Below are 16496 nucleotides of genomic sequence, written 5' to 3' on the forward strand. Positions count from 1 at the left end.
CAATATCAAGCTGGCGGAGCTACTCACTCAGAGACATCAAGGTGATCACATATAATACCAGTAACCTCCCTCTCCGACCCTACCTCCCCCACTTGAACGAAAAAACTCTAGCGGCCGTTCATCGGTAAGGTTACTAGCACCGCGAGCTATAAGACAGCTGTTTCTTTGAGTATGAATCATGAGTGAATGTACATGAGAAAGTATAAAACTTTAAAACATTTGTTTAGTTTTCAATTACTATGACCTTCATTGTACTGGTAGCACATAACTGTATTTTAAAAGTCAATCAGTCATCACCATAAGTCAGTCATGCCTCTGCATCATAATGAAATATTATTCTAAATAAGAATCACATCAGAATGAACATTTCCTTACAGACATGTACATGTAATTGTGGATATAACTATGCCAGCAGTTTCCTGCAGTTATACATGAGCCATAATGTTCCAAAATAAGAAAAATTATTGCACTCTATTTTGTTTGCTTAACGAAGTACTTGATGAATTGGAAGCTCTACCATGTTCAGCATACAGATATTGTGTTTTCACATAAGTGACTTACCAAACAATTACATTAGCTGTACGTGCTTTCTTACTTGGCAGTCGAAAATTCAAATTCCTGGCGGCGGTAGCAGCGCTGCCATTGTTTGTGTAGGTGATACAGATCCCGCCCAACTTTTGGAGAATACCTGGTACTGCTGAGCTTAAGACTTCAATTCGTTTTCTGCCGGCCACGGGTAACACCAGTAGTTTGTTATTGCAGTCGACTTTCGTCGCCATTGTGGATTTTTTCTTTTTGGTGATGTACAATTTCTTGGTTGGCTTTTTTGCTTCATCAGTTAGCTGCCTAGTTATTAAACAAGTTTTTATTAACCAAAGATGTCTGATGCTAGTTCTTCTTCAGTTAGGTTTTGCAGCAGTGGCTGCAAAACTAGATTAGCTAAACTCCAAATGTGTTAAATGTAGGGGTCAGTGCTGTAGCAAGGAATTAACTTTGTGATGAGTGCCGTAGTTTAGATGAACAAGGTTGGAAGACTTTTCAAGCTCATTTGGATAAGATGGACAAAGGTAGAAAAAGGAAAGCAGCTCTTAGAGCGGGTAGTAAAACTAGAGTAGAGACAACTCCCGTGCCTTTAGAGGCAAACAAACCGTCACTATCTTCTCCACTTTTATCAAATATTTCACCTATTGATAGTCCTCCAACTTCAGTACCAATTACTCCAGACCAGGTATCCCATGTTTCCGATCCCAACACCATTTCCTTGTTAGAGTTTAAGATGGACAAGAAATTTGAGTTCTTGGCAAAATCCGTTATGGATTTGGGTATCTCGTTTCGTGCGTTTGTAGAGAAGTCAAGTGAAAAGGCCAGTGTTAGGCCAAGTGTCAGTGTCGTGTCCGAGGAGGCGGCTGTCCGTTCCCCGTTCTCCTAGACGAAAGTCCCTGTCCCGCTCCCCAGCTCCTGGGAGAAGATATACCGGAGGTTGAAGGGAGACTGGTGGTGTTTGCCCACGGTCAGTCGCCGACTCCTCCATGGACGTAGTCGACTCGCGAGTGCCCAGGAAATGCCACTGGAAAGGCGTAGATATCAGTGACGTGCAGTTGTCGTCCGACTCGGAAGAGCTGTCACCTGTGTCAAGGCGAAAAGTGTAGAGTGATTTAGTGTCATGTCCTTTGAAGAGACATGCCCAGCGTACGATTGGGAGATGTCGCCGCCTGTTAAGAAATCCAAGGAGCACTGGAGTCCACAACCTTCCTGCAGTTTCTTGCCAGACCAGTTTTTCCGGGAAGATCGTCAGTCCTCTTCGGATAGCGTAACTTCGGACGGAGTCAGACTCTTAGTGCGTTACAGCGCTCGCGTGCTTGCGAGACTTACTCACCTCGTTGTGTATCAATAGGAGTTTTGACTTGTTCGCCTCATTCGTCTCGAGCTGTTTCGACGCGTTCGCCTCATTCGCCTTTAGCTACTTCGACTCGTTCGCCTCATTCGCCTCGAGCTGGTTCGACTCGTTCACCTCATACGTCTCGTGTTGTTTCGACTTCCAGTCATTCGTTTTCGAAGAAGAGCCGTACGACAGCCACGACTTTGTCTTCACCTAAGGATGATTCGAAGGCCAAAGCCATGCTAGAGGATTTTGCTTTGGGTCTCTTTAAACATCAACTTCAAGAATTGATGGTCGTTTTGAAGAAGACAACGAGCCAGACGGAAGAGGAAGACGGGGTATCGGCCGTCCTGTTGGAAGAGGAAACTAAAGACCAGGATTTGAAGCCCTCCTCTGCTTATTCTAGTCTGTTAAGGTTTCTTTTCCAGACTTATCCGGATTTTTTTGAACCAGCTTCGCCTTCTTCACCTCCGTCGATGTTTGTGAAGGATAGGAGATCAGCGCCTTCGGGGTTACCGAAACCAGTTCTTTCTCAGTCCTCGAAGAAAGCACTGAAGGAAGTAGAAGAGTGGCTTGCTAAGAAGAGGGAGTCAGGCAAGGCTTCGTTTGCCTTCCCTCCGTCGAAGCTGCAGAATAAAACCTACAGGTTTTATGCAACAGGAGAAATTCCTTCTTTGGGAGTTTCTGCCTCCTCCCAAGGAGACTTCTCCGGTCTTGTGGGCTCTCACAGAAGAGCAGCGTTCTTAGCTGCGAAAGTGTTATTGTCTTCACCCGAGTTAGATCACCTGGTGAAGAACTTATACAAGTTGATCGAAGTCTTCAATTTCGTGATTGGACTATTGCAGTGCTAGCCAGGAAAAAATTGAAGATTGCCAGTCTCTAGATGAGGTGATTTTTTCCTGCCGACTGGCTCAATGTGTTGTCCTGTGTGGACAAGGCAGTGAGAGACGATTCAGGGGAATGGCCGCCTTATTCACTATGGGAGTACTAAAGAAGAGAGAACGGTGGTGCTCCTTCACATCTCGAGGAGTAACCTAGAACCAAAAATCGACTTTGTTGTTCACCCCCCGAGTAAATCTCGCCTGTTTCCAGAAGAAACCATCAAAGCATGTGCTGTCGGACCTCGAGAAAAAGTCCACCAATGATCTTTTTCAGTCAGCAAGACGAACTAAGGAACCTCCAGCGACAGGAGCCAAAGCTTCTCCTCTACAAAAGCATCCCTTTCGAGGAGGTAAGTCGAGGTGGCAGCAGAAACCAAGAAACTAATCTACGAACCACCTCCAAGTCTACCAAGAAAACCTTCCTTTAAGACAGAGAAATGATCGGAAGGTCCTTCACACACCTGTGGGGGCAAGACTCCACGACTACTGGGAGGAACGGAGTCGAAGAGGAGCAGAACAGTGGGTAATTCAGGTGCTTCGAGAGGGATATGTGATCCCTTTTACGCAGGATCCACCACTGTCCAATACACCTGTCTGTTTGACAGCATACTCGACAGGATCAACAAGAGCTTTGGCTTTAGCCAAAGAAGTAGAAGAGCTCATCAACAAAGAGCCCATAGAGGAGGTAACAGACACAAACTCCCAGGGTTTTACAACGGCTCGGTCTTCGTAGTCTCCAAGGCATCAGGGGGATGGAGACCTGTGTTAGACGTAAGTGCTCTGAACCTCTTCGTCTGGAAGACGAAATTCTGAATGGAAACCAGTCGATTGGTAATGTCAGCCATCCAACCGGGTGACTGGATGGTATCTCTCGACATGAAGGATGCATACTTCCATGTCCCCATCCATCAGAACTCCAGGAAGTTCCTGAGATTTGTCTTCAAGAAGAGAGTCTTCCAGTTCAGAGCCCTCTGCTTCGGTCTGTCAACCGCCCCTCAAGTATTTACTTGGATTCTTGCTCCTTTGGGAAAGTGGCTGCATTTGATGGGGATCAACACAGCTTTTTACTTACACGACTGGCTCCTGAGAGCCAGATCCAGTCATCAGTGTGTGAAGGACTTGGAGAAGACGCTTGCTTTGACATAACAATTGGGTATCATAGTAAACACGGAGAAGTCCCAATTGATTCCAGCTCAGAGGATTCTCTATTTAGGGATGATACTAGACTCTCTAGCTTTTTTTGGTTTTTCTCTCCCCGAAGAGCATAGAGTCCTGCCTGTCGACAGTCCAACAATTTCTGGTTCGCCCGTCCTGCTCAGCGCTCGAATGGATGAACCTACTCGGACCCTGGCTTCAGTGGAGAGTTTTGTCAGGTATGGACGCCTACACATGAGGCCGCCTCAGTTCTTCCTGAAAGCAAATTGGTCTCGGAAGACACAGTCGGACTCACTAGTTTTCCTCCTGACGGAAGAGATAAAAATGGATCTTCGTTGGTGGCATTCGAGGGAAAGATTACAAGAAGGAATCTCCCTAGTTGTGTCGAACCCTGACCTGCAGTTCTTCTCAGACGCCTCAGACAGCGTATGGGGAGCCCTCCTAGGAGACAAGAGAGTATCAGGCCTGTGGACAAAACGAGAAAAGGCCTTACACATCAATGGGAAGGAATTGAAGGCCATCCTCTTAGGGGTACAAGTGTTCGACCACTTAGTCACTGGAAGAAACATAGCGATCTACTCGGACAACACCACAGCGTTATCATATGTACGGAAGCAGGGACCCACTGTTCTCTCTCAACAAGATAGCCGAAGATCTCCTCACCTGGACGAACGAGAAGAGGATCACCCTTTTTCCAAGATTCGTGCAAGGGAGAATGAACGTACTTGCAGACGAACTGAGTCGGGTAAATCAGGTGTTACCAACAGAATGGACTCTGAACGAGAGAGTGTGTCGGGACCTCTGGAAGCTTTGGGGAAGACCATTGATAGATCTGTTCACCACATCAAGGAACAATCGCCTTCCCATTTTCTGTTCTCCGATTCCAGAACCACTAGCGTGGAGAACAGATGTGATGCTGCTAGATTGGACATTACTGGACGTTTACACTTTTCCTCCCTTCGGGATGATAAGAGAGGTCTTAAACAAGCTTCAATTACACCAGAATGTGACAGTGACCTTAGTAGCGCCATTCTGGCCCAGGAAAGAGTGGTTCCCGGACCTTCTCAATCTGCTTGTGGATTTTCCCAGACTACTTCCACAAAATCCATCGCTTCTCAGACAACCCCATTTCAACCGATATCACCAAGGATTGTCCGCTCTTGCCCTGACAGGATTCAGACTGTCAGGAACCTGGTCAGAGCAAAAGGGTTTTCGCGAAGGGCGTCAGAAACTATTGCTAGCTGCAGAAGAAGCTCTTCTGCCAAGCTCTACCAGTCCAATTGGAGAGTCTTTAGGTCATGGTGCAGACGACATAGCATCTCTTTTCTGAGACATCTATAACAGAAATTACGGAATTTTTGTTATTTCTGAGGGACACCAAGAAGTTGGCCACTTCAACATTAAAGGATATAGGGCCATGCTTTCATTGGTTTTCAAGCATAGAGGCCTCGACATTTTGTTAAATCAGGACATCAGTGACCTGATCAAGATCCTTTAGTTCCTCCAAGATTTTCAAGCCTGAAGAAGTGGAGGAACTTGGATGTAGTTTTAAGGTGGCTCAATGACCCCCAATTTGAACCGTTGAATTCTGCAACCTTGAGGGACGTAACTAGGAAGACACTATTCCTAGTCGCCTCAGCCACAGCGGGAAGAGTAAGCAAGTTGCAGGCGATGAGTAAGGAAGTGGGTTTCACCCAGGGCAATGCAGTTTGCTCTTATGTAACAGACTTTCTTGCTAAAAATAAGGATCCTTCGAATCCTTGGCCCCGTTCTTTCAAGATAAAGAATCTAATGGACTTAGTTGGGTCGGAAGATGAGAAACGTACATTGTGTCCGGTCAGAGCCATCAGACACTACTTGACTAGGACAGAAACTGTGAGAGGAGAGGAGAGCCGACTCTTGTGCTCGGTGAAAGACCTGTCTCGGCCTCTTTCAAAGAATGCAATGTCCTTTTTCCTGAGGAGTTTGATCTGAGAAGCACATGCCCAAACTCAGGAACATGCTCTTTGGGTGCTGAAAGTAAAGACGCATGAGATACGTGCAGTAGCAACGTCTTTGGCTTTCAGACAGAATATGTCTCTATCCTCCATTATGCAAACTACATCCTGGAGGTCGAAATCAGTGTTTGCATCGCACTATTTGAAGGAGGTAGAAACTACTTACGAAAACTCTTTTAGATTTGGACCGTTGTCAGTAACGGGAATGGTGTTGGGAGAGGAAGCATAGGGAGACCCGGTTTTTTCCCTCTACTATCTCCTCACCTTAAATTTGAGGTTTTTGAGTTTGTGGGAAGCCTGGGGGTACATGTACCTGAAGTACCCACCAGTTCTTATATCTGGTTAAGGGTACCATATGGTTTTTAGTGTATGTGATGGTTTTGTGCGGTTTTTATCTGGTCTTTTTGCCCAGGGCAAGGGCAAATTATTGTTGTTTTTGTCAATCATCGGTGCACTTCCCTGATTGCAAAAATCCCACCATTAGTAGGGACGACCCTGGCCTTTACTGCCCCGTCTCCTACTTGTTTGTTTGTTTGTATGGTGTTTTTACGTTGCATGGAACCAGTGGTTATTCAGCAACTGGACCAACGGCTGTACGTGACTTGCGAACCATGTCAAGAGTGAACTTCTGTCACCAGAAATCTCGCTCCTCAATGGAATGGCCGAGAATCGAACCCGCGACCACCGAGGTGAGAAGCAAACACCAAACCAACCACGCCACTGAGGCGCCGTCTCCTACATGTGATGAGAGCGCCGACCAGAGGCAGTATCTACCTGTAGCTGCTCTCTCACAAGGTAAGGTACTGCAGACATTATATATAATGTGAGCTTTTGTTCATAAAGCTGTCCATATACCCACCTTCCGGGCAATGTGGAGTCAGCTAATGTAATTGTTTGGTAAGTCACTTATGTGAAAATGATATTTTAATGATAAAATAAGGTTTCACATATACTTACCAAACAGTTACATAATCAGAGCCCTCCCTCCTCCCCACAGATGGACGTTGTGGCTCAACGAATCGAAGTCTTAAGCTCAGCAGTACCAGGTATTCCTGAAAGTGGGCGGGATCTATATCACCTACACAAACAATGGCGCCACTGCTACCGCTGCCAGGAATTTGAATTTTCGACTGCCAGGTAAGAAAGCGCGTACAGCTAATGTAATTGTTTGGTAAGTGTATGTAAAACCTTATTTTATCATTAAAATATCATTTTTGTCTGTAGGAACATATCTTTAGTTATTACAACACTTTGAAAATTTTATTTCTTTTGGTTTTCTAACTTAGGTAATGTTTCTAGCTGCACAAATTGGATTCTCTCCAAGACATAAAATATTTAGCTGAAGTGAGTGATGGCATAGCTTTTCTTTCTGAATTATCTTAGTTCTCAATTTCATTTAACATATAAAACAGACAAAACCAAAAGTAATACTTATGAAGTAGGCTCAATATTGTTTCAGATGTTTGTAGAATTATATAAGAATTTTCAGTAATATTTTTATGAATTTGTTATTGAACACAAATTATAATTAATTGACCATCTCTTCATGCAAATATGAAAAAAATCTTGATAACAAAAGAACTTCTATGGTATACTTTTGGCAACAAATGATTTAACTATAATAACTTAACTCATGTGTTGCTAAAAGAATACCATGGAAGTTCTGTTGTTTATATAGTTAGTGCCAAAGGCCTCATTTTTTTTTAAGGGGGTTTCGTATCTCTTACTGTGTATAGATAAGAGCAAATCCTAGTGCCACTTATAATGGGAAAATGTATTAAGTTGCATTTCATTTACAGTGCTTTGAAGTTTCCAGTGTATAGAGTGCAATCATCTTGTTTTTACAAGATGCCTTCAGTGTATTGTTTATGGTCGCATACTGTAATAGTCATGTGTCTGTAGTTGGTGTTTTACATCTTTTCTTAAAGTATTTTGTTGAACAGATATTGGTGTAATCAATGGAATACAATACAGTTACTGATTTGTTTATCTGTCATAATTGGTTGTTATAAGTCATCTTAATATACACCAAATTGGAGTAATTGAATATTGTGTGTTTATATTTCTTATTTACATAGTGAAACAATTTATCTGCACATTTCACAGCCTGGGAGAGGTGTTACTCAACTTATAGAGAAGGGATGGGCAGAGAAGGTTATCTACAAAGGCAGTGGAATCTTCCATATGCCAATGGAGTGCAATGAAGATAAAAGTTACACATTATTTTTCCCCGAACTTAGTTGTTCATGCAGAGTAGGAAAAAAACGTTTGTTTTGCAGACATCTTGAGCTGCTAATGAAATTGCAAGAGGAAAAAAGAATAGAAAATTTGAATGATTTAATGATGGAGGAGGCTAGAAATATCCTTAAAGAAGAACATCCAAGATATAACATACTGTCACAGGAAAGTGGGGAAGTCAGTGTATTTGTCGCCTCTCACAAAATTTCAGTGCAGTGCTCTCTTGCATCAAATAGCTGTACTTGTACTGCATATACTTATGCAGGTGTTTGTGTTCATTTGCACTTGGCATCAATCCTTTTACCAGAGTTCAGAACAAAGTCACATGTTACTGATGATGGCACATATAGTAACATCATTATGGAAGAGGTATCCTACGGTAATTCTGCACCTCAAGAAGTATATGGTAATGTTGTTACTGAGGAAGACCATTACAATACTGAAACAGAAGAAGTAATTTTCAATACAAGTCAGACTTCAGATTCATACATAGCTAAATTGAAAGATGTAATCCACTACCTAGAAGCGGCAAGTCCTTCGCAAGAAATGGCAACATTGATTGATGAATTGTACAATCATGTAAAAGATAGCTTTGTTTATGTATTACCTGTAGATTCTGAATAAACCTTTCTGATATTACCTTTTTTTTTATACCATGAATCCCCTTTACATTATTACCAGCGCTTGGGCTTTGGCCTAAATTCTATAGTCAGTTCAATTCATTATCACCCATACAATTTACCAAGGTTTTGTCACTGATAAGAACTTTAGTTTATTCATAAAGATTTACTTATCAAATTTTGATTAATGATAATAATAATGTCCATGTAAACTCTTGTATCCATACAATGTACAAAACCTCATAATGTAAGAAGACTTGAGTTCATTTCAACTGAGTGTTTCTCAACTGTAGGGAAGCCCCTGTTATCATCTGTTGGCTTGGTTACTTACCAGGTGGTCAAATTCCTGAAATGATGAATCCATTATTAATATAGGGGATTGTGGTGCCAAACTATGCACAAGTGCTAGATGCCACAAGCAGAATAATATGCAGGTGGAGGGCTGTCAAGGGGACAACCAATCTTTACTTCACATCTGAGTAGTCTGCCTTGAGGTGTGTCTCTATGTGGAGATTTATTTATGCAGGTTCTCACTCTTGCTAGGTTCTGTTCTTTCAGTATCATTAAATCAATTGAATATATGTACTGACAATCTCTTGCATTTTGTGAAAATCCACATGTTCATCATCATCATCATCTGGAAATTATTTCCAGGTTTACGACACATGTTCCAGGGTTACGACACTTACAACGCTGATCTGGCAGAAGAAATATGACTCCAAAAATGCAAAATAATCAATATTTGAAGGTTATTTGGATGAAAAATGCAATAAGAATGCAGTTTACATAGTTTTTAATGCACCCGAAAACGCATTTAAAACAAGTAAGGTTTTGTTCCTTAGGATTTTTTAACGGATGTTACCGGCTTTACGACGATTTTTGACTGACAACGCTGTCTCAAGAATGGCAACCCTGTTGTAATCCCGGGGACTGCTTGTATTCCTATTATGGATTGTACTGGTGTCAATGCTATGTATATAACCTAGATATGGAGAGGTATTATGGAGGAAATGTTAGTGAATAGTTAACCTATTCCTAAACTGTGTATATCTTTGATAACCACCTGTAGAACTTAAGAATCCTTGAGAAAATCTCAAAATGTTTACTTTGGAGGTATATTTGACTATATAGTCAGTCACTTGGTCACTTTCAATGAGTAATCTTCCTCTGTATTTTTAAGTAGTTGTGTTTTTTTAAGTCATTCTTATTTTCCAATGGTAGTGGTATTGATTACTGTTCTATAATAAGAAAGGGAATGCTGTTAGCATTTTACTTTATTCTTGCAAAGTGTACCATAATGATGCCTATCCTTTATTTGATGTTAAAAAAGTGGCAAGATTTGGCATGATGTGAAATTTACACCATGCTAAAGGTGGTAATGACTTTTGCTCCTTTCCTTTCTTTCTTCCCCTGCTAAGGATTAGTCAGGCCAAATATGTACTGGATAAACTGCAATGCAAGTACATACAGACTTCACAATTGAGTACCCTATCTTAGAGCTTCTGCTCAGTTTTAACAAAGTGAAGTTCAGATGTAACTATCTTTGGCATACAGTTGACCCCCACCTATTTGCGGTTCTGGATTTGTGGCTTCACCTGTTTGTAAATTTTTCTGTGGAATGTATTCACAAAAAATTCACCTATTCACAGAATTTTTCTTAGAGAAATATTCACTAATTACTTTATTGAAATAGTTTCATAACTAAATAAATTTTTTGTGATCAAACTAGTATTAAAATGGACAGGTAATAAGCATTTTTAGAATTTTTTTGGTGTTTGAACTATATTGTAAAACAGGCAGTTATAAGTGTTTTTAGAGGGGCACCAAGTATTTGCAGATTTTAACTGTTTGTAGGGGGTTGTGGTCCCTATGCCCCTCAAATCCTGGGGTTGACTGTACAGCCCAATCAATCTCTTGTCTCTAAGCCAGACTGTGTAGGGGGTTACAGGAGCCATTGCTTCTCTGCTTATGATCATAAGCAAGAGTATGGCATTTCTGGGTAGAGATTCAACTTGCCAGGCACGTGAGAGACTGTCCCATAGGAACAGGTCAAAATTTGAAAGTAATTTATAATTTTCCTGGGTATACAAACCATGACCTTTTATCATAATCCCATCTCAACCACCCTATGTTGTCCCTATTGAGAATGGTAAAAGGTCTTGATGATGGCAGGTGAGTGGGGGGTTCCCCCAACTCACTCACCTACTACCTGTTGGATTCCTTGTAACCAAGATTAAGCAACCAATTCCAACTTGTGCAGAGGATGAATGCCCTTACATAAAAGGCTCTGGTTTGTATACTTAGGAAAATTAAGAATTAAACATTTGTGATGGTAAAGCAACCGTGAAAGACCAGGCATGGAGGATGATTTTAAGTCATTAAGGGAGAACATTATTAAGGAACCATGTTTAAGAAATATTAGAAAATAGCAGTGCTAAACTACATTGATGAATCAGATGTGGGAAATTATATAAAGATTGAAAAATCAGAGGCTTGATATTATACAGACTTCCTGAAGGAAAACAGTAATGAAGAGTGGAAGATATGAAGCAATATGTATGGCAAAACTATTGAAGAATCAAAGTTACATATGTACTTTAATACGTGATGTTAGAGAGTTGGTCAAGGACAGCAATATTGAAGGATTTGAAGTGGAGGAGTTAGAATAAGTAGTGCAACAAACTCTCCAGACCAGTCGTTGTAAACTAAATGTCTGCAAATTGCACACATTTTGCCTTTTTTAATTTGCTCAGGGACCTACAAGTAAAAACATACGAATTATTAAGGAGTTTGCTCCAAAATTTCTTGCTTATTTTCTTCGTTTCTAGAATGATGAATGAACCATGAACACTCCAGCAAACACTAAGATAAACCTAGAACATATTTATTGGCAGCATGACATTTTAAAAATCACAAAAACATGTGGTTATGAAGGCCGTACATAGTACAGGCAGTCCCCGGCCAGAAAATCATAAAAAATCCTAAGGAAACCTTACTTTTAATGCCTTGGGTGTATTAAACACTATGTGAAATGCATTTTTATTGCATTTTTCATTAAAAAAAACTTCAAATATTGATTATTTTGCACCTTTGGAGTCATATTTCTCCTGTCAGATTGGTGCCATAACCCTTGGAACATGCTTCGTAAACCTGGAAATAATTTCTGATGAATACAATTGAAAAGCATTGTAACCTCGGAACATCGTAAGCCGAACCCGTCATAAGGCGGGGGCTGCCTGTATTTCAAACTGCTGATAAAATGTTACTGTATATTAGGCCCACAGTATTTCCTTTTGCTGCGATTTATAGAAGCTGGGGATATCCAGTTGATTGTTTGAGTGTTACTGGTGGATATCTGATGGGGTTGAAGTGAACATAATGTCAATGCAACATGGGTGGATAAAGAAAATTCGTACACATTTTGTTTTTTCCTTGCATGTACTACTTCATTAACCGCAAATTCTAAGAGTGCTATATGGTTCAAATTATTATGTTAACTTGTAGGCGAGAGAATTGGTTTAAGGAAGCACTGAAATTATTGTTCAATAATCTAGTTTATTAATTTCTTGTCACAAAGATCAAGGATCAAGGTCACATGGTTAATAGCAAAAATGGAAGATGTAGAGTGTTAGATGAATGGAAGATGGTGGACAAATATTTAATGCAAAGGCAGAAGCTGTGAAGATTGAATAGCTTTGAGTACTGTGAACCTTGTACTGAGACAGGCTAAATTATTAAATGCAGCAAAAGTAGGTCACTATCTACATACGAATACATTGGGAGCTGTCAAGCTATAGGCCTAACTAGTAGGTAAAACCGAGATTCCACCACTTCAACTGCCATTATTATGAATGACTAAATTTCTCTCTGGTAAATTTGCAATGATCCCAATAACAATTAACAACTCAGTGGCTCAGTGGTGTAGTCGGTTTGGTCTTGGCCAGCCACCTACCTCGGTGGCCTCGAGGTCAATTCTCGGGCATTCCATTGAGGGGTCAGAGATGTGTATTTCTGGTGACAGAAGTTCACTCTCGTCGTGGTTCGGAAGTCACGTTAAGCTGTTGGTCCTGTTGCTGAATAATCACTGATTCCATGCAACGAAAAAACACCATACAAACAAACAACGAACAATTCATCTTGTGATAGGGTGACTTACAGTATGTCTAAATTCAGCTTACAGAGCTGTATTGAATTTTTACATTCCAAAAATATGAACATGAACCCAAAATATTTCAGAGCATATCTGTTCATTAGGCATGACATATAGATGGATAAGAATAATGCAGGCAAAATATTACAACAGCATTCAAAGAATGCCGTTTAGATATAGACAGTTCTACTATGAGTTGTCTTAGGAGCTTCAAAATTATGAAATAACTGGTGGGTATGAAAAGAAAGAAAAAAAGTTTGGCACCAAACATGTTAATCAAACTAAATGTTATAACTAATAGGTAAAAATGGACTAACTAAAGGACGCAGTGAAAATTTTGAAAGACCAACTGCAGAGAGTTTAATAGACCAAATGGATGCTCTATCATACTTTGGGGGAAAACAGCCCTACATCCTTTTTTTTTTTTTTTTTTTTAAGTTAGACGTAATATTTGCTTATCAGTATGTAGGAGTATCACATCACAAAATTTGTTGAAATATTTTATATCATACTACACCATTCGGGGAGTTTTCTGTCCGTGCGTCTGTCATTCAATCACGGCCAAATGGCTGATCCGATGGGCATGAAACTTGGCAAGGTTATAATGGGGACCCCTAAGATGGTTTATATTGGGGTTTCACCCTACCTCCCACCCTTCGGAGGGGAGGGGATTTCCTTAAACGGAGCTGGTTATGCCTGTAGATTTAGTTACTTTACGAATTTATCAGACATAATATAGTTAAAAAATACACTAGCGAGTCACTTATATGAAGCAGCAGATGAATATCCCTTTAGTTAGGATTGGTAAATGGCTAGTAATGCTGAATTTGCAAACAATTTATTAATTCTATAATTCATGAATTGGTTGCCATAGCGATAAACCATCGTTCCAGAACACCAAAATTACACATCTGGAGCGGTTCATGAACATTATCACCAAAATTTGTCGAGATTCAGGCACGAATCAATGTTATCACAAATTTAATCGCAACCTAGTTATGAACGAAACTAATAAATCAGAAAACTCACTGGGAGAGGTAGCTTATCCAAAGAATGGAAACCAGTATTCCATGATCACCAAAATTACCCAGAGGAAGTGACACAAATTTAATGTTATCAACACAAATTACCTAATGAAATCGGCCACGAAATCAATAAGCAAATTTCGTCAAAACTTGGCCCTGAATAAATAAAAAATGGAGGTGGCTGCGAGATATAAGTTAGTTATAGTATGCTTCCCGCAGAGGTCGACTGCCGTCAGCGCACGTCATGCGATGCACTTAAGGCTTTACTTAAGGTTCTTTTTAAAGCCCCTTCAGGCCTTAGCTGCAACCCATTTCAATTATTTAACTGTACATCCTTTCATATATTTCTTCAATTCCGTCATCTTTCAATTGTTACGTAGTGCAATGGGAGGTTCCCTCCTGTTCCACTTTTAAAACCTCCATCACTCAATTTCCTTTTCAGGGCTGAATGACCTCATGTGTCACAGCGCCTTGCCTTTGACCCTAAATTTTATATTTCAATCCCCAAAATGAACAATTCAAAGAATTGACAGTCCTGTCAAAAAAACCGAGTATATAGAGAGACTGGCAAATGAGCGAGAAGCTTGATATACGATCACGTGCTGCCCTCTATTGCACGAATGAGGCAAATGTGACACACTATCGACAGAGGAAGCTTCTCAAATGCATCATCATCTCATCGGGATAGTCTTTTATATCGTCGTCAGTTGTGCAGCGAATTGGGACAAGGTAAGTGAAATGTCTGTCGATGAAAACCATTTTATTCTCCTTTACGACCACCTGAGTTTCGCTCGAATCGCTCCTACCTTTGTGTCGTGGTGTTCAAAGGGATGTTGAGCAACCTGTTGTATTAGTTTCCCGCTGAGAAATGGCCGGACTCGCGCCCCAGATAGCCTACAGTAGGCCTTTCATGTGTGTGTGTGTCAGTGACCCTCAGAGTCTCTCATTGTTATGGTCAGTTGAATTTCGAGTTCGCCTTTTTACCGTTCGCGATTTTTTTTTCTTTCTCTTTTTGGACGCATCGCTCATTTATCGGTAAGAAGCTGAATAAAATAGTTTCGTTTGTTCGTCAACTTCATTGTTTGATAGTTAATCGTGCCTCGTTTGTGGCACAAGGGGGTAAAATATACCCCCAAGTTGGTGCCCAGTCCGTTGTGCCAGGCCTTCGAAAGCGAAGCGAAGGTTTTGCTGCTGCTAAGTTCCACCGAACGCTTTTAGGAATTCGTAGTATTTATTATATATTTTTTGATTGATTTATCTTGTATAGGTAGCTAGTGCACGAAAACAAACAAAGCAAAGGGCTTGGGCTACTCTTGGTTATTCCAGGCTAAGACTTGTCTTAGGCGGCCTCGATAGGCTATGCCTATAAGGTAATTTAAGATTTGTTTCGGCTAATCCATTTTAGGCTTTTGGTTACTAATTCATCATGAAAATCTTAAGGAATAAGGTTACTATTTCGTCATTAAAATCTCAAGAAATAAGGTAGGCCAGTCTTAACTTAATCTATCTCTCCTTTCGAAGTACCTAAGTATTTTCTCCAAAGTTAGAAATTAAGGCCATATTTTAAGGTTTAAACAGAGGGTAATGAAAAGGGTGGCCAACGCAGTGGCCCACAACCCCAAAACGCTTTAAAGTATTATTTACTACTAGGGTAAAACACCGCATGTGGCCTGCAGCAGGCCAGGTACGATCAATGCATGCCACCTCCGAAAAAGTACATTATAACGCGTCCTGACACCGGAGATGGGCATCAGTCGCGACTTGTTGTTGGTGAGAAACAGAGCTAAAGACCTCTACTCTCCTTTCGAAGTAAGTATTTTCTCCAAGTTAGAAATTAAGGCCATATTTTAAGATTTAAACAGAGGGTAATGAAAAGGGTGGCCAACGCAGTGCCCACTACCCCAAAACGCTTTCAAAGTTTTTTACTTAAGACTCGAAATATTTAGAAGAGCGATGCCATCTCGATGTTTGCGGAGTCGCTTGTGTCCATAAACTTCCCATTTCCTGTGATAAATCCGCACACCACTTGTACCCATAGACGCTTGGGCACTTTCATCACAACAGTCGTAAACCCGACCTCTAACCAGTACTTACCTATTCGTACTTATTAAAGGGGACTACAGCATTCTTCGCGGCATTTTGCGCTCTTCAGTTGTTTATTAGTGCTGTCAATTGGTATGTGTTTACCCTCCAAACTGGGTATAAGACTTACATAAAACCAGGGAAATAAGTGAAATTAGTGTATCTATTTGTAGTATAGCCTTTAGGCTATACATATTACAGCAATTTTATCATTACTGCATTACTATGACAACTAGAATTCATGGAAACTGTTTGTAAATGCATCGGCATATGTGTGAAGCTCCACTAGATTGGCAAAGATGAGTCTTTTTGCCGTTGTCTGTTCGTACTTCAGAAATATCTGTAATTTTGCGGGCTAATTTGGTTGCCAAAAAGGGATAATAGACATGGATTAAATAAACATTTTGAAGTAAAGTTAATCTTATTAAATTAATGGGTAAAGTAAACAATTAAGGGAATAAAACTTTGC

At 40.7% G+C, this 16496-nt stretch overlaps 1 protein-coding gene across 1 annotated transcript in view; it reads left to right on the plus strand.

Moving 5' to 3' along the window:
- The window catches only part of LOC135215663 (uncharacterized), a 50555-nt gene extending 41781 nt beyond the window's left edge, over positions 1-8774 (plus strand). Inside the window, exon 5 of the mRNA XM_064250607.1 lies at positions 8019-8774. Coding sequence (XP_064106677.1) covers positions 8019-8774 — 756 coding nt within the window. The remainder of the gene's footprint in view (positions 1-8018) is intronic.
- The last annotated feature ends 7722 nt before the right edge of the window (positions 8775-16496 follow it).

The sequence above is a fragment of the Macrobrachium nipponense genome, chromosome 5 (genome assembly GCF_015104395.2).
Source record: "Macrobrachium nipponense isolate FS-2020 chromosome 5, ASM1510439v2, whole genome shotgun sequence".
NCBI classification, from domain to species: domain Eukaryota; kingdom Metazoa; phylum Arthropoda; class Malacostraca; order Decapoda; family Palaemonidae; genus Macrobrachium; species Macrobrachium nipponense.